Here is a 25,242-nt window from a genome sequence, read left to right as displayed (position 1 = left end):
TCTTTCTCCACCATCTACAGCATCCCAGATAATAATTCCAAAATGTACTTAAAGGGTTCCAATTTTAACAGTCATTCAATCTGGTGCTGAAGAAGACTGCATAGCTCTATGTTTCCCAAGACAGCGAGTTCATTTTAGCTATTTTAAATGGATGTCCTTTTTTACTCAAATGCATTGACTTGAACATGTGTGACAGAGGTATACCTAATAGAGTGCGTGACTTTACTGTTCTGCAGGAGAAAATCCAAGTCGATCTAAAAGCATATCAGCTTGGCGTTTTGGGGCAAAACTCCAAAACTGTGGTATTTAAAAAAAAAAACACACATAAATCAATAAGGAAAAAAAAAGAAACAACCTAGCATTTATAGTGATAGATTCCCTATTTCAAGAAAGTCTCTGCGAGTATATTTTCATTCTGTGTTGAAGTCAATAGAGGCGACAGCTTGTGTAAAACAAAACAAAAACAACAACAAACCTGGCTTTGGCAAATGGCAAACGTAATATTAACTATAACTCCTTTGCTACATAGAGCCTGAACAAGTAGAAATCAATTGGCACGGCTCTGAAGGAAAACTGCACTTTAGAGTGCAGAAAATTAAACGTGAATGATTTTGATAAATGGACAATTGATTCCCTGTCTGCTAACCCACACGTCTGTGTCTGCAGCCACAAAAGAGCGGTGCGCTTCATTTATTCCAGCTGGAGGTTTGTACCGTGCTGTGCCAAACTTCTCCTCCCTTCGTATTGTGTCTGCCTGTGTGCATGCATTTGCTTGGTTTTTTTTCTGTACAGGCATGTATGTGCATGATTGCATCTGCGCATATTTGACTGGAGATACTCGAGTGACTCGATAGTGCTGGCTGGGTGAACGCAGGGCTTTGGCTGGCGTCATTGCTGATCTGCTCCGGTCAGGTTCAGGAGCTGCGGTCTCCACACTCTGTCAGGCTGCCTGACCACTGGGCCTATTTGCGCAGCGGATAGGCCGCTTGCCATACCACCTGGTTGCTATGGTAACGGTGGTCAGTCTTTCCTGTAAAGAGTGGAGTAATAGATCCCTATCGTGCACTACAAAGAGACCCAATGATCCAGTCATGCTGAGATGGGTATTATTCTATGTGCTTGTGTTTAGCCTGTTTTTCCTCTTTGTCTGTTTTCCCTTACAGCCAAAGAGTTTTTCTGCTTGTCTGGTTCTCACTTTCTCTTTTTACCTTTTCTATTGTTCTTTTAATTTCTCTTCAGCAAGCTGATAACATGACTCTCCCTCCATTTGCAGTCTTAACAGACTTCAGTGACAGTTTGTTTGTTATTTATCTGGTAGGTGTACACGTAAAACCTCTGTTTCCTAAATCAGGACTTCATTAAAAGAAAATGATCTATAATCCACACACCTCAGAACACTGATCTATTGTGGCTAAAGTGGATAAACAGGTCCCTCATTTAAAGTAAATACCTACCTACCTACCTCATTTGAATTTGCATATTAATTGAATGCATAAAACCCCTTGTTTGTGATGTAAAACAGACAAGGCCATACTGAGGAAGCTTTTATTTTCTCTTCCTTGTCATAAAATTCACAGTTATCCTATTGTGCTACATTACCATGACCATAACCACAACATAACTCTTTGCCAAGCAGAACTTCAAGGGGACTGCTAACAGCAATGACTTGTCAGGAATAAGAAACTACCTTTTCGCAACAGTACTGACCACTCTACTGTCGGTTCCACGGAAGATGCGAGTTATGGTTTTCAAGTGAAATCCTGTGATCACATGCAGCATTTGCATGAACAGACTTCTCTATCACTGTTGTGGGAATTTGTTGGGTAAAGAAATACCAGCTGTCCTTTATCAAATGGAATCATGTCTGGAAATGTTTATCTAAAGTCAAACATGCTCTTACGAAATGACAAATTTGTGTTTGTTTGTAATACATTAGCGACAAATTAGCAATGCAGCACTTATGACAAGTCTCTCCATGATTCGTCGTGATAGGTTTGTAATGAGCTGCAGCTGCTTTTGTATATCCATTCCTGTCTGTATGTGTGACCTCATGCTCATAGCGAATGGAAACTCTTATGAATTAAGGCCTTTTCCCGCATGCACCTTAAACAAATGTCCAGCCTGTTTTCTGAGCTCATAATATGGTAACAAAGCTGCTGTTTGGCCGTCATGTGGGTCATTCTGCATTCCATCCTCTGTATCAGAGCCAAAACTGCTATTTTACTGGGTGTAATGCTCATTTCTGAGGGAGTTTGATGGGAAAGAAATGGAGATTAATTTAAGTTAATGATGGACTTCATTGCTCTTCAAAGGGGAACTCCCATTTGTCCTAATTTGGAAGCCGAAATCAAAAATGTTTGCTGTGTTTCTAAAAAAAAAAGAAAAACATGCACAATGAATTTAGGTCAAAACACCTCAGCGTGTATTTGTCAAAAAAAAAAAACAAGCTTGTGCCGTGAGCAATGGAAACACGCATGACATGCTTCTCTGCTTCTGCTCATGTGTTGACACCTTTACATATGTGCTGTTTATTAATGAGCGTAAACAGAAAAAAAAATGAGAAGTTACTGAGCCTTGGTTCCCATTTGTTAAACATTTACATGTTGTACTCCACTTAGCATAATGCATTCAACAAGCAGCAACTCCGCTGCTCCTTAAACCACGGAACAATAAACTGACCAGTGGGTGAATGGGAATCAATACAAGACATTTCACATCCTACTTTCTACCACATCTTAGATTCATATTCTGGCATGCATGACACTGAGTCCAAACTTAAAATTAAAAGTCAAAATCGATTTTTATTTTTTTATTTTTATTATTATTATTATTATTTTAAAAGGGGAATGAGAGTAGAGGTAAACTGATGGTAACTAGGGTGGGAAAGTTTCAAAATATAAGAACTTGTGACAGGAAATACTGTATGCAGAAGCGTTCAAAAGATGTGCAGTGGAGTGAAGAGAGGCATTTCCCAGTGTCATATCTGAATTACTGGAACAAATGGATATTTGAATGGCCCCCATGCTATTTGACTTCCAAATAGGGCTATCCATTTGATTTTCCAGGAAGGCCACCTCAGGAAAAGCAGTGCCCTGAAGTCATTATCAGCTATTCAAATCCTGAAATTTAATTAAACTGACTTTCTGCATTAAAAAGCCTTTTTTTTTTTTTTCTGAAAGATATCATCACATTTGATCCCTGCCTTGTTTCTTTTCGTGACAGGGAAACTGGCTCGTGACGTCGTAAGCTGTAGTTTATGGGAAGCTAAAGCTTTCTGGTTATCTGATGTGTAAAGAGAAAAAAAAACTAGTACTGCAACAGACTCTTCGAGGAAGCAAGGAAAGAGCTTCTTTGACACAACTCACCTGAGTCAGATTAGCATAAAGATATGAGGTTTACGTCTTTGATGTCCAAAGCCTCAAACGTTTCACTCTCACTTCCCACAAATACACTGTGCTGGTGTGAGATTATCTCGCTGTATCACTCTTGCAGTCTTTTTTTTTTTTTTTTTTTTGTCTTGTCTGGTTTTTGCCTCCCCCACCACATGCACACGTGCACGCACGCGCGCACACACACACACACACACACACACACACACACACACACACACACACACACACACACACACACACACACACACACACACACAGAAACACAGAAACACACACACAGAGAAACACAGACACAAACAGACACACGCCGGATGAAAAACGAGGACATTTACTTTAGAAAAACTATGACAGATGTAGTAAAGTGAGTGCATCTGCTGCCTTTCTTTAAATAAAAGCATTAGCGATAGCATTCTATTCTTCTGTCCTTTATCACACATACATGTCAATCATTTACTGCCTCATTTACCATGAAGTATAAAAGATAAAATGAGAAATGATCACAAAGGATAGGAATAAAGTAGACGTATGTTTCCATACGGGTTATGAATGTATTCTCAGTTAATGTCACTGTATGTTGCTCTGTGTTCAGTGATTCAGTCAGCCATGGAAAGAATCTATGTTTACCCACAGAAATCTAAACTTAGTCAAACTCTCTCAGAGGGGGTTAGTTACAAACCTGAGCCCCCGTGTACCTCACACTTTAAGTACCACCTCAGTGAAATGTTCTTACAGTAACTGCGAGTACTCATATTCACGTTGCCCACCTAAAATCAAAGCGATGGAATCACACAATCTGACTGGATGCTACGTTTGTCTGACTAACCGTGCCACATGTACGTTTGTAATAAAAGACGCAGAGTTTAAAGGAAACAGCATCTGGCAGGAGTGAGTGTCGGGTGTTATCATCACCGCAGCTGAAACACGGGGGTCCCAGCAGTATCACTTCCTATCAATGCTGCGGGTAAGAGGAAGGGGGAGGGTTCATCCGTTCTCTTGGCATGATGTCACACACCCAGAGAGAGAGAGAGACTCAACGTTTGCCTCCTTTCAACATCACTGTTTTATTAGAAATTGCCACACATTTAGATAATAAAGTTTGCAAAGGACATAAAAGTCCACTAAAACTCTGTAAAAGCTTCTGGTGGGGCTTACACAAACAGATTCCAGATGAATGATTCAAATGTTGGCTTAGTAACATGCTTTGACTTCTGCTTCATTTGTGTTTTTTCTAAATACTTTCTCCGGTTGAAAAATTCATTTAAATTGCTTTTTTTTTTATGAGTTCCATATATATATATATATAGCCAGTCAATCAGGCTGACTAAAGAGTGGGCTTCAGTGGGGAAGCGGTTTCTGAACAAAATGAATGTGTCTGTCTGACGCGAGTTGTTTAGCAGGAAAAGTTTAGTTTCTGTGTTACCAATTCCAATCACAAACGTGTGAATAGCCTGCTTGAGTTTTTAGAGTAAAGTAAAACTGCAGTGGGGAGATAAAGGACAAATTGAGTGGGGGCCTCGTCATGCCCACACATCAATACATTTCAAAAACAGAGAACGAGGGAGAGGTTAAGAGGAGTGTGTTCATTTTGCATAAAATGTGGTCGCAGTTGCTCAAGGCAAACAGGTTGTGACCAACTTCTGAAGGGTTTCCTGATACCCACAAGGTGAATCATACTTCTCAGAGAGCAGATCGATTCCTTGAATTGTTATAAAGAGAGTAACTGCCCTCCCCTCCCTCTTCCCCTCCCATTCTTCTGTCTATGACAATCCTTTTCTCATTCATACCAAGTGTGTCAGACAAGCTGTTCTAATAGCTAACAGAAAGATTTCACCGCTTTGGTCTCATTTCAAAGTCACTTAATCATTTCCCCATCCATAAACTAATGTAGGCTGCTGTATGTGTGTACTTTAAAAAAAAAAAAAAAAAAAAAAAAACTTGTATCGGGTCTTTTCTCACGGATTCACCGTTAAAAAAAAAAATAGTGAGCTAAATATAAATGAATTGTTTCTTTCCTCTCGTTTCTCCAAGAAAAGTTGTTTTTTGAAGAGTTTATAACAGTAACCGAAGGACCAGCTTACATAACAGAACTATCCCTTCATAAACTATGCTGCATTGCTGTCAGATCACAGTGAGATTGATGCTTTCCCACAAAGACACCCAGTTCCCTGGAAACAACACTGAGAAACATGTGACTTTCATATTACTTCATATGGCAAAAATTTCCAAATTCTCTCCATTGCATCAGAATAGAGGAGATGGTTCACAACACAGGTCTAGTTATTCACTGTAACGCGAACAATATGTGACCATTGTGGAATATTTTAGCCGTCATTACAGGAACTGGAAAAATGATCCACTTGTTAACGCTTGCACCTGTCCAATCACTCACTCACACTATTTCATTCTTTGTGCTATTTCTGTAGTTCCTGGTATGTAAATTGAGCAAGTGCACTTCTGGGTCAGCGGTATTTTGCAAGTGCGTTATGTACAATATCGCATCTTTGTGACGGGATATACACCAAATACTGGGTGTAGTAATGTTTCTTTTTCCTGTTTTGACCAGTGTTGCAATTATTACGTCACATTTTTTACATTCCAGTCTTTCTGTAGTCGCACTTCCCAAAATGGCTAGCTATTGTGGTCAAAGGGCTATCTTTAATGGACAGGATATCTGACATTTTGTTCAGAGAACTATAAAGTAACATATTAGGTATGAAGGAAAAGCCAAAGATTATTTGAGACCGAACATATTCAGACAGGATGTGTGTCAATGTGTGTGTCGATGATGGGAACAGTGATCCTGCCCAGTTTACAGTCAGTGTGTGTACATTGTGACTCAACCAGAAGGAACAGACTCTAATAATCACCCTTATTCATTCAAAGGTTTTAGGAGATATCGCAGTGAAATGCTTAAGACCTTTCATCAGCTGATAATGTTTTGTGGTAAAGATTATTTGAGACAGCAAAAATAGATTGTTTGTATGAGAAACAGAGGAGCAGTGTACTTTACTCTTATGAAATAAACCAGCTCGAACTCCCCCCCCCCCCCTCCCACACCTCTCCCCACCACCAACATCACAATACAAACCAGCAGGCAATATGAGGAGCACTATTATGCTATTATGATAATTACTTCAATTAAAATAGCGGAAAATGATCCGTGCAGTGAAAAAGATCATTGAGGGAGAGAGGGAGAGGCAGTTTGTTAAATCTAAGCTTCTGCCTGCTTCAAATCTCCATGCAGTATATTAAACACATGAGTCAGCCCAGTAAAAATGAGTCTGCCTGCGTGTTTCCTGTCCTCTACTGACCCGTGAGCTCATTTTTCTAAACTCCATGTTAACTTAACATCACAGACGTGGTAGGAGCGTTCAGGAAAGTGTAAATACTCTACACGTATTGCTGAAGTTTCACCGATACGATTTTTCTCTTAGTTTCATTTAGTTTGTTACTTAGCAACATTTCAGACTCTCTGCAGGACCTTCGTGCTTCCAATGCTGTGAGTCAGTTCACTTTGACGGGGAGTGTTACTGTTTTCCAAAAGTAGTCATAAGAGGAGAATTTCCCTCTAAACTTTTTCTTGCAGTCATTAATACACATTGCAAGGTCTGGGTATCATTAAAGAAATTTCGATACGGTACTGATACCTGGACTTTGATGGTTGTTCCTGAACAACACTGTTTTTGATATAAATTTTATGAAATCCATCATCAGCAAAGGACATTTGCGTTACACACCATGGTACCAAATCGGGAGTTTTTATGCTCTCAAGAGGGAAAGTGCAAGCCAGGTTGTAAACTAAAATCAACAGATGTATCCTAAACTCCTCACATGCAAGCTATCACTAGATACTGCAATTCACCACTGTTCCCCGAATGCCTCAAATGCAATCAGGAGAAGTAAGCTAGCCAGCTGCACACAGAGAAGCCTCTGGTCACTGCACCGCATGCCACTCAGACAGATATGTAGCTAAACATTTTTTGAACAGCTTCAAATAAGGCGTTCTGAACCTAAAGGCTAAAATGGAGTGATTGTATCTGTATGGGCAGGCTAACCAAGTGGAGGTTATGTTTGATAAAATGCTGAGGCTCACTGATGCTGAGATTTTCTCCTGCGTAAATGTAGAAAAAGTTATGCATTTTGAAACAAAAGCATGTTGGTGTTGCCTGGATATCAAAATGTGGTACTGCATTGTAACTAAATATTTTGTATTAACATTCTTAAAATGGTTTTAATAACACTGTCTGAGCATTATGCTCTAACTGTTAAAATGTTTACAGTAGTTTTTTTTTATATATTTTTTTTATGTTCCCGGAATTGTATTACTTTTAGAGTAGTAAAACATACAAAATGTGATGTGGTAACTTTCTTAAAACGTTTTTGGGATGTTTTAGAGACTGTTCTAAATCCTAAATTGAAGAACAACATTCTGGGAACAAGAAATATCCTACATTCCCAGCATTCCTGGAACTTTGCATAATATTCTTACGATTGTCGAACAAAAAATTCCAGCTGAGTGTTTAACATTAATGTGAGGCCCATTTTTCCCATCAGAAGAGAATAAATTATGAACACGGCCCTAAAATTGTTTTATTTTTTACATTTGAAAAACTTGGGCCAAAAAGTAAAAAAGTTGTTCTATTACAGGTGGTGGCATTCCAAGCTGCAAAGTTTAATTATATCACGTTCAATCGGGTTTAGTTTCTATGAATGAGCCGCATATAGCCAACGCTGTACAAACACTCACTGAACCATTACGCAGCCAAACTGAACTTGCACTGACACCTGGCAAGACCAGAGATCGTGTTATGTTTATGTCAAACTGAGCCTTCGCCATTTACATACTGCAACAAAACCACAATTAGTCACAAGGGTATTTTTATTTTCACCTTTCAATCCAGTTTAGTGATTAGCTGTCACCTCAGTTTCTTGTTTTTAGATTAGAAAAGCAAGAAACCAAAAGCCAACTTTTTTTTTTTTCACTCAGTCAAACGAAATCGAATAATCTTGTGAATCTTCACACACTTGCACAAGGCAGGTTGAAAAAAAAAAAAAAAAAAAACTCCCTTTTTCTGTGTTAACAGAAATCCCACAATACATGTCAGTGACAGTGGGCGTCTGAATGACACAATTCTTAATTTTGCTACTGTAGTGAACAAAAACCCAACACATCAGGCACTGATGTTCAAACCATCTGCATTTTATTGTGAAACTTAATTAGAAACTGAACCTCTTCACCCTCTGTGCGCCATGCTGAATAAAGTCACTACCGCCAAGTGCATACGCAGTACTAAAGCAAATACTAAAGTTTAAAATTCTAGTACCCATAAATGTGTTACTAAATAACTCCACTCCATTATTTTTTTCTTAAAGTTTACAACTGCTATCCAAACTTTTATTGGCAATGGTAATCACAAGCCTCAAAGCCCATTTCCAGTCACCAAACATAGGGGGGAGAAGGGGGGAGTCCCGTTTCCTTTTTAGGCCAGTGGGCCCATAATAGTGACCTTTACTATTATGGCATTTGAGTTGCGAGAGCCAGGGAACAGTGGGACACGCTTTTAAGTCAGCGTGTGGGCCGTGTGAGGTCTGCTAAGAAACAGCAAACGTACAGGCTGACTGTTTATAGCACGCTGCTGCTGCATTTCCATGGAAGTGGCAGGAGCTGTTTTTGGAGCATTCTCCAGGCCTTGCGGCCTCCGAGTGTTTTCAGTGTACATCTCCATGGCAGCCGCTTGTTTTTACTTGTACACCTTTCGTGCTATAACAGGAATTTCCTACTGACAACAGAGTGAAGGGCTTTGTCTACACTTTTTTCTCCTTCAGTCTTGTGTTAAAAAAAAACAAAAAAAAACGAAATGACCCAGCTGTATTGTTTTGTCTCCAGGGCCTTTGTTGTGACTTACTGTGCACAACCGAATCAAAGGAGCACTTGTAATCTTGTGCCAAAAAGGTAAAGTGGTACATTTTAGGATTATTTTATTTTATTTTTTATTTTATTTTTTAACAATGATTGCCTAAGTTTAAGCTTGTTTCCAAAATTCTCAAAAAGGACAAGAGCCATTAAACCACAGCTGAAGAAGGGGGTGCATTGACGTGACCTCATTAAAAGAGCACCAGCTGAACCTCATACGGTGGAAATATGGATGTTAGAAGTTAGTCTTGTGCTGTTTTTACACTGATGAATGGGGACAATTCTAACAATAATGCACAATGATTGCAGTCAACTCAAATAATTGCAATAAGGTGATTATGTTTTAATTGTTACAGGACTAGGCCGGGCCAAAAGTTACTGACATTGTATGTTCAAACTGATATTATGCAAAATCTATAACATTTGTCACTCCAGGTGTTCTGTCATGTGCTGTTTGTCATTTTCTTGTTTGTTCTTTCATAGTTGTTTTTTTCCCCCATGATCCACCAGTTAGAGACTGTACTCTTTGCTGACGCAACATCCCAGCACTACATTGGGTCATACAGGGTCAACCTCTGTCACTTGATAACCTCTGTTACAGGAAAGACCTGATGACTCCACCTGACTGGGCTCTGGTTTCAGCTTCTTGTTCTCTTATTGAAAAGCGCACACACAGTGTACATACTATCTACAACTTATGGAAACACACACATACACATACTGACAAGTTTTCCTGTATCTTACTCTCTCTCTCTCTCTCTCTTTTGATATGTAGATGGTGATTACTGTCATTAATCCTTAACATGATGCAGACGGTTTAACAAGACAAAATGAAGGACTATTCTACATACAAAAAACATAAGACTTTGATAGTTTGGCCATATCACTGAATTTATCTTTATTTGCTCCTGATTTTGATATGGCTTTCCTTTTGTTTAACTGGCGTTTACAGCTAAGACCATTACTTTAATAATCACTCACTTGTATCATGAAGCATTAGAGTCAGATGATTTAAACAGTAACAATCCACTGATACTGGACAAACATTCATATATTCATTTTTTTTCATGTAAAAAATTGCACTTGCAGAGAATAATTACTGTATATAAAGCATCATTCACCTGATAAGAACCTAATTATGCAAAAGTGAAAAGCTTAGGGTGTCTAATTCATTGTAAATTTTAAAGCCACGCTAAGCTTTCACGTTAATGACATGCCATATACAGATATAGTGGTAATTGTGCCATGGAGTGCCAGATGGATGCAGGTGTTCAGTCCAGTCATCTGATATTGGATAGAGTTTGGTCAGCTGGAACGCCTGCAGGCATCCGCCGCATGGTTTCAGCTGTGGATTTGGTGCTATAGTATTCATATGAAGTAGCAGGACGTGACACTGACATTCACATAAACTACAGCAGCTGCTATGTTCATCACAGTAATACAAAAAGTCACACAGTTCAGCAATGTGACTCATTAATGTGTTTCTGGATAATCCTGACACATGACACAGAGGGATAAGATAGTCTAAAATATTTGTAAAAGGTATACATACTTTGACGATGTTTTAATAACTGTTTCATGAAGTGGCGTGTCCACATGCCACGCATCAGTGACTTTAATGGTTTTACAAATGTAGCAAAGCTCAACAGACTGAGCAGAAAAACCCGTGCTGAGGGTGACAGAAAACACAGTAGATAAATGTATCTGTTGGTTTTCTTTGTGTCATCATACCAGTCAAGCTCTGAGGAAATTTACAAGGAACAGCAATTCATGCCCTTTACGATGTTTGTCTGTCTGCCAGCTGTTACTGCCTGTTTGACATAGAAAACCACAGACAAGATAGACAGCCGTAGGTGTGTTAGATTCTCCTTGAGGGTAACGTGGGCGGTGCTGAGTGTCATTATATTCAGACAGTGCGAGACCTCGTGTTTAATTTTGTCTGTTATATTTACAACCCTGAAGAATTAGGGGAAATCCCTGGAAAATTAATAGGGAATACTTGGGTACTTCTGGGAAAAAAGTACTTGGCAACTATTGCAAAACTATAGTTTCACAAGAAGAGGGAAGTTCCTGCATGTTGTTCTCTATTTAGTATGTAAAACTGCTGAGCTTTCTGACACTGTTATTGCCGGTGTGATATTTTGGGTGACATACAATGTTGCTGTCAACTCAAGAACGAGAACTAATCCAAAACTTCACTTCTCGCTTTAAACATTATAGAAGTAGGCTTCTTATTAAAGCCAAAATCCATTTGTTGTCCGTGTCAGTTGTCCTGAGCTTTTACTGAATACACAGATACAGTACATCTATACACACTGTACTCCTACAAAAACTGCATTATTTGGTTACTGTGGTGACGACAACTGCTGCATAATGAATGGCGAGAGTACTGGCGTCAGCATACCGCATTTATGAATTACATCACACTACAACCCAAGCTTCCTGACGTGACAAAGAACACCTTGTTCCTATAAAAGACTCTCTCTCACACAAACACACACTCCGCCACATCCCCAAATCTCATATGTAATACTAGAAGGGCAATCAGAGAGCACAGATCTCATTCAAGGCCAATAGTCTACTGTACTATGATATACAAATCTGCAAATGCAACTACTACATATGTGCCACAATATATTTGCAAAACTATTAGAATGATGTAAAATAAACTGCTTGGCTGAAGCTTCACATCTCACCAGTTGTACCAGTTCTCTCCAATGAAACCACTGCCCCCCCCAGTGCTCCATAACCACTGCAAGCTGTATTAATTTAAGCAAGTATGTGTATTTCAGAGGAGTAATGGTACCCATAAATTTGGATTGCAATGTGGAGTCATCTTATTTTTAGACGAGCCAGTGTTTTGTCACTACTGACATGTACCAACATCTACTGGATGGTTCAGTTCAATTAAATTCAATCTCATTTATATAGAGCCACATCACAACTCATCTCAGGGCATTTTACATAGTAAGATCAAGACCTTACAATATTGTTGAGGAAAATCCAATGCGCTGCTTGCTATAGTAGCCTATCTTAAGTCTACGCCCTGGAAGGAGGATAGGTAACATTCAAATACTACTTTGTATGAACAGACAGAAAGAATCTATTCCCCCCAAAAAAAATTTAATCAATTAATCAAATTACTCATGCTTCAGTTTGATTGGCAATAAATAAATCTTGCTCCTTTTAAATAAGCAACTAACTTAAATTTGGCCCTTTTATTCAAAGTTATTATTCAGATACTAAAGGGGGGAAAAGAAATGTAACAATGTACTGCTGAGTTTAAGTTAATACCCGGGTACTGTTAAATTCTGAGTTTAACCAGTTCTGACAGACAGGATCAAAGATGAACATTTATGACATTTAGTAGGCTAAATGTCCTATTTTACATTGTTAACACTCTGATGTCCCGCCCACGGGTTGTTGAAAATTTCCAAACTTCTTTGCTTTATACACAGGCTACACTGCATGTGTACACTCATGTGAGATGTCTTTAGAGAGGAGAGATTCTTGTGATTTGATAGATTTTAAACACGTCAAGATAAAATTGTCACAGCAGGTATAGTCAACACTTTTGTCAGACTACTGACAAACCCATCAAAATATTACGATAGTGCAAATCATCTATAAAGCTTCATAGTCCAGCAGCAATTCATTAAGAAATCCGACAAAAGCGGTCTGATTAAGTCAGCAAAGGTCTAGTAGAGTCCAGTAAAATATTTAGTCCAAAACATCCATAATACACACGAAGCGCGGTCGCACTGTTGAAAATATCCAGCTATTATGCATATTTTCCACTCTCTGAGAAAGGTTGAGACTTGAGTTGAGTTGAGTTGGGACTCTCGTTTGATTGACACCTCACTTAAGCCAATAGGAGCTTCCAAATCCTGTCCACAGCCTACAATATCAAATGATCAAATTTGAATTTGGACTTGGCAAGACTTAATGTTGTGGTCCCGTTTGGTTTTTCAGCTAATAAGTGCCTGCTACAGTCATCTGCAGAAATGTATTTGCAAAAAAAACAAAAAACTGGCAAAATGAAAAACCTTGTACTTCAGTGTGTTCAAATTTATATAACTCAATTTCAGCAGCACTTACAGTGATTCTGACAGATGAGGGAAAATCTCCTGTTACCTTTCAAAAGAGACCAATCTAATGCATGAAGGCTACTACAAATGATTCAAGAACAGCTTTTAATTTACTTTAAGTATGTCTTGAATAGACGCTTGAAAATAAAATATATAATTCTAAAGTTCTGTTATAATTTTCAGTGATTATTTTTCACAACAGCTTTCCCAGCACATGCTACAACATAGGCAAATGTATCCCAGCAGCATACAGTAGTTCTATTGTGGCTTACAATTCAAATGTAAAAGTTAATGAATAGATGCTGATTGTTTGAAGCATTTCCCAGTCAGATAAGATGACCAGGAAGTGAGTCAGGGTACAGCAATAAACAGAGGCCTCACCACATTTCTTCCATCTTATCTGTCCAGTGTTATTTGATTGCTGATTCACACAGCTTGTAATACCCTGCTGTGTATGGGTGCCCTACGGTTTCTAATAATGTAACTAATGAAGGCTGCGTTTGCACCGTGTATTGAAGTATCTTGTACAGTAAACATCCAATAGAAATACATCATTTCGCTGTGGGCCAGCTTACTGTCACAGTACAACAGGCTGCTACTCGTAGCAGTGACTCAGAGGGTGTTTCCCAGCAGCAGGAGTTAAGGATTTCTCTTCAGACATTGTTTGCTTTTTGTACCTGCCTGCAAATTACATCTGACTGTAATAGCAAAGCAGGGATATTTAAAAATCCGCTCAAAAATTGCTGAAGTGGCAGCGGATTCAGCTTCAAAGAACAAGCTGACGATAGAGGTGCAGATTTACAGCGTTGTGGCCGGGCAGTGAGGCAAAGAGCACAGGGGGAGTGGAGTGCGAACAGTGAATCTGGAAGTCCAGAGGAAGAGTGTGCCTGAGAGAAGAGATTCAGAGGGAGGGACTTTGCGGGCCGTGATGACTCACAACTTCTCCCTGGTTGGCTCTGATATCTGGCATCTGGAGCTCATTGACACAATAACTCCATGGCAACCAGCAGTTGCGGAATTGTAAACAGACTGAGAGAGTGGAAAGAGGAGCGGGAATCGAGCTGTCACTGTTTCTCCATAATGTGCTCACGGGCTCCAACAGTGCAGTCGGTTTACTGTATTCACATGTGTTGAGGGTAAATAGAGCACATGAGGCAAAATAACCACCACACACACAGGGTATAGTTCTCAACTACCTACACCATTCAGGGGTCAGTGAGGTTTTTTTGTGTGTTTTTTTGTGCTTACTTAATTTTAATTTAGCAAACATAACACACATGTACTTCAGATCAACAAAATTTGACCAATTTTTTTGAAGTGTACATTGCTTTTGAAGATCAAATATATCCTGCTTTTACTATATTGCAGGATCTCTAACCCTCTTCTTTTTTCTTTTTTTTTGCATAATTAAAGATCGTAGCAGTTGTTTCCTGGGGAACAACATTTTTTTTTTCTCAGTAGTTTCCCCTTTGGGAACCTGAGTAAACCCAAATAAAACTATGTCAGTTGATGTCTCAGTGGCACTGTAAAGTTGAATTTAGCATGGACATTTAAAAACCTTCCTGTATATGAGATAATTTTTGGCTGCCGATGACTGGAAAACACCAGGCTCTACCACATGCTTATGTTAAAAACTCGGCCCTGCTTTATGCATTAGCAAGCTTGTCACAATGCCAGTCAGTTCAGAGTTAGTTCTTGCTGAATAACGAAGACACCATAACATGACTTTGTTGAGAAAGGGCATTTTGACATGTCACATTTGGAACAACACAAGTGTAAACAGTAAAATCAGTGATGTCTGAACTCAATTTAGCAGCTTCAGTTTTAAGGTCCTCGTATTACACAACTCTGTCACACTGTCATGTCTAACTGAGACGCTTAAACAAATCAGAGCCATCGTTATTGGCTAACACTTGCACCTTTCCTGCCATGACAAGTAAAATATCTGGGCTTAATAGCTGCCTGAGGCGCTAATCGTCTGAAGCCCCCACACACCTCAGCCAGCTGACACAGGTGTTTTCACTTATGTTGCCTGCTATGATCTTTAATTATGCAAAAAAAGAAAAAAAAGAAGAGGGCTAGAGATCTTGCATTATAGTGAAAGCAGGATATATAGCTAAAAGATTGATGACATACGCTCCTCATTTTCAAACCCAGCTTCTGTAACTACATTTCCATCATCATCATCTTCATCCCCTTGTCTCCCAATCAGGTTCTCACCTTGGTAACCTCCGCCCGCCCAACCACCTGCCCCCTTGACCCCATCCCATCTCATATTCTCCAGTCTATTGCTCCTGACCTTCCTTTTTCTCACCCATCTCATTAACACTTCTCTGTCAATTGGCTGCTTCCCGAACTCTCTGAAGGAGGCGAGAGTGAACCCTCTCCTGAAGAACCCCCCTCCTCAACCCGGCTGAAGTAAACAAATACAGACCCGTCTCTCTTCTTCCCCTTCTTTCCAAAACTCTCGAACGAGCTATCTTCAATCAACTCTCCTCCTATCTCCACCATAATAACCTTCTTGACCCTCACCAGTCTGGTTTCAAGGCAGGCCACTCCACAGAGACGGCCCTCCTTGCTGTCTCTGAGCAGCTTCACTCTGCTAGAGCAGTCTCTCTCTCCTCTGTCCTGATCCTTCTTGACCTTTCTGCTGCATTTGACACAGTGAACCACCAAGATCCTTATTTCCTCCCTTCAGGACCTCGGTGTCTCAGGCTCTGCTCTCTCCCTGTTCTCGTCCTACCTCAACGACCGCACCTACCGGGTAACCTGGAGAGGATCTGTGTCTGAACCTTGTCCTCTCACTACTGGTGTCCCTCGAGGCTCCGTCCTGGGTCCCCTCCTCTTCTCTCTGTACACCAACTTTCTCGGCTCTGTCATTCACTCGCATGGCTTTTCCTACCACAGCTATGCTGATGACACCCAACTAATCCACTCTTTTCCCCGATCTGAAACGCAGGTAGCAACACGAATCTCTGCCTGTCGTACTGACATCTCTCAGTGGATGTCCTCACACCACCTGAAAATCAACCTCGACAAGACCGAACTGCTCTTCCTTCCAGGGAATGACTCTCCCATCCTCGACCTGATTACTACCTTGGCCAACTCTGTGTTATCCCCGGCCCTGACTGTTGGGAACCTCGGCGTGACACTCGACAGTCAACTCTCCCTTACTGCCAACGTCACTGCAACGACGCGTTCCTGTAGATACATGCTGCACAACATCAGGAGAATACGTCCTCTTCTCACTCAGAAGGCGGCGCAGGTTCTGGTTCAGGCTCTGGTCCAGGTTCTGGTCCAGGTTCTGGTCATCTCACATCTGGACTACTGTAACTCCCTCCTGGCAGGTCTACCTGTTAGCGCCATCCGACCTCTGCAGCTCATCCAGAATGCCGCAACTCGACTGGTCTTTAACCTCCTAAATTCACTCCCACTGCTCCGCTCCTCCGCTCCCTTCACTGGTTACCAGCAGCTGCCCGCATCCGTTTCAAAACATTGGTACTTGCGTACCGTGCTGCGAACAGATCGGGTCCAGTCTACATCCAGGACATGATCCAACCTTACATCCCAGCCCGCTCCCTCCGCTCTGCTTCTACCAATCGGCTTGTTGTTCCCTCGCTGCGAGCTAATCACTCAACAAAATCAAGACTATTTGCTGTCCTGGCTCCTAAATGGTGGAGTGAGCTCCCCACTGACATCAGGACAGCGGAAACTCTGTATATCTTCCGCCGCAAACTAAAAACACACCTCTTCTGACTTTACCTTGAATAGGTAGCAGTTTAGTAGCGCTTAAAATGACACTTACTGACAGCCCTTTGTAGTTTGGCTTTCTTGAAGAAATTGTATTTTCTTGATTCTTGTTGTTCTGGGTTTTGTACCCTCATGGTTGAAATGCACTTATTGTAAGTCACTTTGGATAAAAGCGTCAGTTAAATGTAATGTAATGTAATGATTAGACTTTGTCTCAGGGTCACATAGGAGGGCACAGGCTGAGCTTGATTTATATATATGTGGCTCTTCCATTCATTTTGCTGTACCTGTAAATAAAGCACAGTTTAAGCTTCTATTATGTGCAATAACAAGTAGTGTGGTGACATCATTGCATTTATAATGCGTATTTTCCAATGATTTTTCCAATCTTGACTTAAAGCAGACCAGAAATATTTTCTGACCTGTGCGGGTGGGGCCTTCTAAAACTTTGCTATCTTGCTCACAAACTTACCATAAATTTGTGCTTTATAAGCCTCCATGTCTTTGGATAAAATAATTTCTTTAAATTTATGTTGTAAATCAGGTTATTGTGAGACTCTGACAGACTTCAACTCTTATTAATGTAAATCATTTTCTACAAGTAGATCTTATTATGTGTACTGTCTGGTGCATTTCTTTGGAAGTGCTCACTTCATCAAGCCGGAGTCACTGAAAGTTGTTAAGTTCTACCTTCAACTTGTAATTACAACTAAGTTATATTTATTATCAATCTAGCATGACAAAAAACGCACACTTAAACAATAATAAGTCAGTCTGGCAGAACTGTAGCAGAATGTGCTCGGCAACCCATTTTCTTTATAAATAATTTTAAAAAATTCTAACACCATTATACTATAGACATTAATTCAGAAAAAAAAAAAAAAACATGCTCATATTAAGGTAATATTCAAATGGTAGATTAAAAAACAACATTATCCTACAATTAAATGGAACTGTCTCCAGTGTCGCCAGATGAAATAGACAAGCAGTAATCTGAAACACCGGAAATGTGCTCTGAACAATGGTTGACACGTTTGTATTTTTGTGAAAAAGTACTTCCTCTATTTTTTAGCAAAACTTGTGTACCTAATTAAAAAAGCATTCGTATCTTTCCTCATCTCTGCTCTGTGTCGAGTACAGAGAACATGCAGGTACTTCCTGAGAAAAACCTATGCGGGAGTTGTGGTGGTTTCAGATTACCTTAGATGCAACAACTGGTTGGGGTTAGCTGTGGTGACAACTTGTATGACTCTTCAAAGCTTGATTTTGAGAATCACATGACCTTACAGTACCAGAGAATTTCTCTGGAGCAACAGCCAAGCCAGCGTGCTTTTAATAGTCCTCCACAGAAATGACACACAGCTGGCAGCTGGCAGTCAGGCATTAAAGGTGTCTTTTATAACTTAATTCCTTTGTAAGGTTGTTGAGACTTCTCATTAACTGCCTGACCATTTTGTTTGTGCTTCCCATTTCTACAGAGCTAGGGTTTACTCATGATCCCATGATTTAGTTTTTAAGCTCAGTAGTAGCCTGCACTTATTTGGTAATATCACATACAAATGTGGCATTCCACACTCCCAGCCTCAGTCTGCACTCACTATCTTTAAAGTAAATGAAACCATAAAAGTGATTCATAACATTTCTAATTCCTCTGATTGATCATTTCTAAGCAATCCAAGGATTTTTAACCTTGTTCGGAATATTTTATGCCTGACAAGGAAAGCAAAGAATTTCCAACACAGTTTGTAGTCGGGGCTTCATCCACATTAATATGTTTTCATTTTAAAACACATAACTTTTCCCGCGTTTATGCCACGTTTACACTATTGTGTTTGTGTCCATACTAACATGCCTGAAAATGCATCTCATTTGACAAAAGCATCCATGAAACAAAACTTCTAGTCACACACCTGTACAGTTAAACAATATTTTCCCTCTCTGCTGATGTAGTCTGTGGGTTTAGCTGGGGATTGTTTTACTTCAGTGTGTGTGCAGTATTTTCAGGCATGTTGGTATGAAACTGTGCTGAAACACCAGTGTGTACGGATATCGTTTTAAAATGGACATAGCTTAAATGAAATTCGTGAAGAAAAATAAATGAATGAATGTGTATTTCAGTAGAACAATGTTGGTTTTGACTTTAGCACATTACTGGGAAAAAAGACATTATGCTGGACCACTACACAGAGCATTAACACGTCAAAGACCCTTCATCTCTCTGCTAGCTCACCACTGAGCCCCATTGGTGGAGAGAAAATAGTAAAGTGCTGTGGAAGCAGGTAAAGCAGGATCTCCTTCCTGTAATTATGTTGGAGGTTATTGCAGATTCCCGTTCATCAATCATTTTAGCAGGAGGCAGTTAATGTGCAGGCGTTCCCGGCTGTGGTCTCACTTAATGTTACTGTGCTTTATATGTCCACGGTAGAAGTGACGTGTCCGTGCATTCAAAAGCGGTCACAATAAAAATGTTATATTTTAGAATACAATAAAAGATTGTAGAAATAAATAGATTGAGAATTGTTTAATACTATCTTACTTCCTCAATGTTTTGGGCCCTACAGACTATTCATTGTACTGTATTGCTAAAAAAAAAACATGATGATTTTGTTTTTTTCTTACTTCTGACCCAAATATTTGTGTTTGCCTTCAATCAGACCTTTTAAGGTCTGACAAATTGTTATAAAACTCACAAATTAAAAGTATAAATAGACTTACTGGCAAGGTGGCAGAGGAATTATAGTGAAATTTAGCACCATTAATGATTAAATAAATTGTAAATTATGCAAAACTGATGAACACACTCCACTCTTACACATAAACCGGCAGCTTTTACAAAGGAAAGAAGGCGTTGGAGCACACGGTGTGTTGTTCCAAAGATTTCCCTTACAGTAATTCACAAGGCACGAGAAACCTTTATGTAATTTAGGATTTAAGGAGAATCTGCTCACTCTGTGCTTCAAATACAGCTCTGTGGCATTGTTTGCATTTTGTTGGCTGAAGCCTGGCTGTTGTCTCAGATCTCAGCATGCAGGTTAGAGCAGACAGGGTGTGAAGCATGTTGTTTTTAAACTTAAGAACACGTTGTTCCGTGGCGCTGTCGTCACTCAGCTTGATTACAGGATAAGGAGCGTCACGTGAAACAGAAAATAGACACGGTCTTTGGATTCCTTTGTATCTACATGTGTTTTTACTCGAGTGCCTGTTTGTGTGCAGAGTGGAACATTTCTGAGAATCTCAATACTCATAAAAAGCCATTCATGTTAAAAGGAGACTGCTGCATCATTATATTTTTGCATTCTCAAGTGTGTTGGGTCACACTAACACCTACAAAGACGGTAGTGAGTCACACAAGGAAGGGCTCATCTTGTACTTCTCTAGAAGACTAGATTGTTATTTTGCAGTTCTGGTGTATTTTGTCTGAAGCAGCTTCTTTGTTTGATGAAGACATCATTTGTTTTTCTCTGCTTATAGCTAAAATTAAGTTTGCCGTATCTTCTACAGAAACTAATGTTTAAAATGGAAATTGGAGAGCTCTTGCTACATGATAAAAAAAAAAAAATGAAGACATGTTTAATGTATCTTTAAAAATGAAGTGTCACATGGAGCTGAGGTTTCCCGTGTGGGTTGATGCTTAGTAAAATTCAAGGGGAACACTTGAGGCCTGACCTTTCTGGCAAAATAACTAGAAGTGAGTAATGCCGAGTAAACTTGAAGTTGCATGCGCATAATGTGTTTACCCAAATCATGTTTTGGTCATAACAAAGCAAATCAAACAGTGAGATGTCATTTCGTAGAAAAATAGTAGTATTTATTATAAATTAATTAAATGTTCATCCAAATATAAATAAGTGCAAAGTTGTATCAGTCTGCTTGCTTCGTCAAACTTCTCAACTATCTTCAAGCATCCACAGCCAGTGGTTTGGCTGGCAAAAAGAAAATACATCTTTATAAAAGACAGCACAAAAACAGATTTACCATTTCATCTTATCTCATGTAAACATGTTTTTAACAAAAATAAGATACATTTTGATTATTCTCCTTGTTAGGAAAAGACAGATACCAAATGTAATACATTCCTTTGCGAGCAGTGATAATCCTGTCTGTGCCACAAATACTACCACATCTTCTGGTATTGCAGGTCCTCACCACTGAAGCCATACAAAGGCTTGACTCTTTACTTGCTTAACTCAGCAGTGGTGCTACTTTCTCAAGTAAGATCATGAAGGATTCAGTCAACAAACTGTTGTCAGGTTCTGGCAAATTTGGCATACACCATTCCTCTGAACAAAATATATTAAAAAAAAAAAAAAACACATCTTCTGTCCACATTGTCTGGTCTTAGGAGATCATTATTAAAATGCCAGCCCTTTCTTTCCCGGCTGTTACACTAATACACCTGGAAGGCCATCAGTGTCCACTTATTTGTTTCCATTGTCTGTGATTTTCCAGCAGAACACTTGGCCAGAGGTCGCCGGCTGCTGGATGAACGTCGAAGATTATCATCCAGCAAAGAAGCCAGTCCGGCTCGAATTAATGGATTGTTTTCGAAGGCTGACGCGCGTGTGAGCTCGATGGCCTCACAGCACACTGGTTAGCAGCAGCAGCGGCAGCGGCGGCAGCGGAAGCAGCGGCGGCAGCGGCAGCAGCGGCAGAGGGAACCTGTGCGTCATCACACCGTAGACAGCTGACTGTGAGCGTCACTTCAGTTTTTAGTAAGTTTTGCGTCATCAGCGCAGCAGAGGAGGACGGCGGTGTTGGTGTTATCTCTCATTAATACCACCAGATTACAGCAGTGCTCTTTTTCCTTTCTCTCGGCCCCTCTTTGTGGATTCGTCCTCAATGCAGTGTCTCCTCTTTAATGATTCCCACGTTTCTGTGAGACCTACACACATCTCGTGCTCCTTTTTGCAAGCTCAGTACCGGACCGGATTCCGTCGACTCTGTTGCATCGTTACTCCTCAGATTCGGTGTGTGTCTTCACATAGCTGTACTGAAACCAACCGGTTTCCTCGTGACCCTCTTTAAGTCTTTGCCCCTTCAAGAGCGTCCGTCTGACACCCCTATATGGGAGCATCGTACTCCTGGAGGAACTCCTTTAGCGGATGTGGAAGTTGGTCTCTTTTAGAGGACATGTCCAAATGTCCGTTGACTGTTTTCCTGCATAGATGCTGCAAGGTGGACAAGCTACAGGAGAGAGGTCTGATGAGCTCCAGAGGGATCTTCTCCCCTCCAGAGTAAATGTAGTAGATATTCCCACTGCGAGCGTTGCCTTTGCTCTGAGGCATGTAGTAATGAATCAGCTTGAGGACGCAGTCAAAGTGGGGAACAGAGTGAACGTTCTTAGGGTCTGTTTGGAGGTAAAAAGAGGTCGATTCACACTGGATGCGCAGGTTCTTAGTGCCCGACGCTGTCTTGACGCTGAGGGTGAACAGGTGTCGGTTATCAGAGCTGTCCCGGATGAGGAAGGTGCCCGTTGCCTCGACCGCCAGCATGGCGTTGGCCTCCTTGCCGGTGATGGCGCTCCAGTAGAAGCCACTCTCCTGGAGTTTGTGAAGCGTGGCCAGGACCATCTGGTACTGCGTCTTAGAGGTAAAGGTCTTGTAACGGTAAGGCAGCCGCATGCTGGCGTCCAAGAGGCTGCTGCTCATTGCGGAGTTAAACTTGCTGTGAGTTACCATGGCGCTGTGCCCGCTCTTTAGGCAGTCTGGGTGCCACACAGACCAGAAAAGAACAGGTGGAGTCAAACAGAGGTTCAGGGGATAGTCTGGGGCAGGCGCAGGTCAGCTCTCAAGTCTGTCTGGAAAGGAAACACCTGAGGAGGAATAAGAGGAGGAGTGAGTTAAAGGTCAGTTTGGAAAAAAAAAAAAAAGATTCAACTAAATGTTATAATTCTGTTTAAAAGTTTGACTACACGCAGACACAATTTTCCAGATCATTTTTAATCACATTGGGCGTTAATATAATAGCCCACTCTTCCACTCCCGAAGCTCTACTGGAAACAATTTTTTTTTCTAGAGCTAGATGTACGTCTCAAATGTCTCAAACATTTCTGGGGATGACTTTTTGCAATCTAGAAGAAAAAAAAGGAAAAAAAACCAACAAAAAAAAAGGGACCCTACTTCTAACTTGTGTAAGTCCTTTGTTGGAAACGAGTTGTGGTTTTAACAGCGTGCTTGACTATAATTGCCTCCATCTAAGTTCCAGCCATTTCGGGGAAACTTTTTTCTGTGTAATCTGCCCTCGGGAATGAGGCACCACGGTCAGTTCCAGTAAAGACAACGTAATACTCATTGCGCAATTTACGTGCCAATACCGGCTTCTCTAAACAGTTTGCTTGAGCAAGGTAAACATCCAAGACATGACTTAATATGCACTTTTAAATTCTATTTATACGTTGATGAAAAGTGTTGGGGGTAAAAATAAATAAATAAATAAATATTTTTTTTTTAAAAAGCGATCCTCACCTTCAATGTTTCTCCAAACTCTCTCATGTAAGTTAAATCCAAATGCTCGGTCGGATAGAAGGCTCGTTTAGTCTCTTAGGTTGGTCAAATGGTTCTTCTGAAACTTCTTTGTCAACAAACTTGAGGACTGAAAAGTAGTCTACTCCGGTGCGTAACAGCCTGCGTGCTGCCCTGCCGAGCTGAGGGTTTATAAGTGAGGTGGGAGGAGAGGAGTCCTCGTATTTGCTTGGAGACTCCTCCTCTTTCCAGTAAAGCCTCTCTCTTGGCAGGTTGACAGGAAGCGTGTGTTTATTTATTTTTTTCTAAGGATTCCTGCTATGAGAAGTGCTCTCTCTCTCGCTCTCTCTCCTCCCCCCGCCCCGCTGTTCCTCCAAAATGAACTTATGGAGGAGTTCCAAGCAATGCTTATTTCATTAACCAGGTGTCTTTTGTCTTGTAAATACTTTTTATTTATTTTTTTTAGGGACCAGAAAGTCCATAGATAGATAGCTAAATAGATAGTTACTTTATTAATCCCCAAGGGGAGATTTTTTTATTTTATTTATTTATTTCGCTACGGCAGCATTTATAGATACAGGAAAGAAATAAAATAACAGTAAACAATATTAAATATAAAAAAAAATGCACAGTATATGCAATAAAATAGAATCATTCAATTAAATTAAAATAGAACCATAAGGTTATAGTCGCATGTGATTACGTATGCTCTTCTTTTCTGATAAGACTTCCGCTTTTGGTTTCAAGCGTGAAGATTCAGTCTTAACTGAGGCAGTTTATGTAATCTGTTTCGGAGAAACTCATAGCAACACCGGGTCATCCTGAGCACTGATTCCCCATAGAGGGCGCCACATTTTTGGTAACGTCATGGCACATTTCCCACTAGCAACAGCTGGTATCCAAGGGCAGCCGGTTATTGTTTTCTCGTTGTTGTCCGGCTTTATATCTGCTTTTTCCCTGCAGTGTTTGGCCCAATTATTTATTTTTTTTAATGACTCCTTTTGAAGTTTTTATACTTGTCATAAGATTTGTAAGCGCTCTCTCCAAATCTCCTCGTTATTAAAATGTGTGCTTTAATGTTGTACTTAGTTCATCTGTGCAAGCAGGCAGCCCAGTCCTCACGGACTCCAATATAAAGCATCAAACATATTGTTGCAACACTAAAACATTAAAAGACATGAGCACAACCTCTTACCATACATGACCATGCATACAAAGGACTTTATGCAATGCCAATATTATTAATAATATTATTAATACAATCTATCCCCAAAAAAATGTATTTACTTAGACAGAACTCTTAAAAAAAAATTATAGAATGTTTTCCAATTCAAGTGTTTGTATCTGTTCTCTACCTCTTGAGTCCTTGATTTTTGACTATATGATGGCAAAAAAAAAGTTAAAAAAAAAAAAAAAAAAAAAAAAAAAAAAAAAAGTTTTCCGCCCATCGTGGTGACCCCAACTCATCTCCTGACCTGAATCTTAAGGTAAGACTGTCTTTATCATCACTATATCACTATTGTGTATCCGCATCATGTTTTGGAAGTGACGCTAATCTTTGGCAACATAAGTGTGACTGATAAGAGCGCTCATCTTGAGCGATCTCCTTCCCTGCTGACTCAGCTATGTCAGCCTCA

The 25,242-nt window shown here is 40.1% G+C and overlaps 2 protein-coding genes across 4 annotated transcripts in view; both read right to left on the bottom strand.

Annotated features, from left to right (window-relative positions):
* The window catches only part of LOC138623400 (cytohesin-1), a 149,695-nt gene that overhangs the window by 73,793 nt on the left and 50,660 nt on the right, over window positions 1-25,242 (bottom strand). The gene's annotated exons all lie outside the window — the stretch shown is intronic.
* Window positions 20,931-24,220, bottom strand: socs3a (suppressor of cytokine signaling 3a). The gene is made up of 2 exons (XM_069702871.1): window positions 23,609-24,220; window positions 20,931-22,956 (listed from the first exon to the last, which is right to left on the bottom strand). The coding sequence occupies exon 2, from the start codon at window positions 22,820-22,822 to the stop codon at window positions 22,205-22,207; it is 618 nt and encodes a 205-aa protein (XP_069558972.1). The 5' UTR covers window positions 22,823-22,956; window positions 23,609-24,220; the 3' UTR covers window positions 20,931-22,204.

This window comes from Brachyistius frenatus, unplaced genomic scaffold (assembly GCF_029030835.1).
Source record: "Brachyistius frenatus isolate BFR_SWC_R1_liver_20210118 unplaced genomic scaffold, ASM2903083v1 Contig_43, whole genome shotgun sequence".
Classification (NCBI taxonomy): Eukaryota; Metazoa; Chordata; class Actinopteri; family Embiotocidae; genus Brachyistius; species Brachyistius frenatus.
The sequence above is the reverse complement of the archived record's forward strand: the minus strand, read 5'-3'. Positions and strand labels throughout refer to the sequence as shown.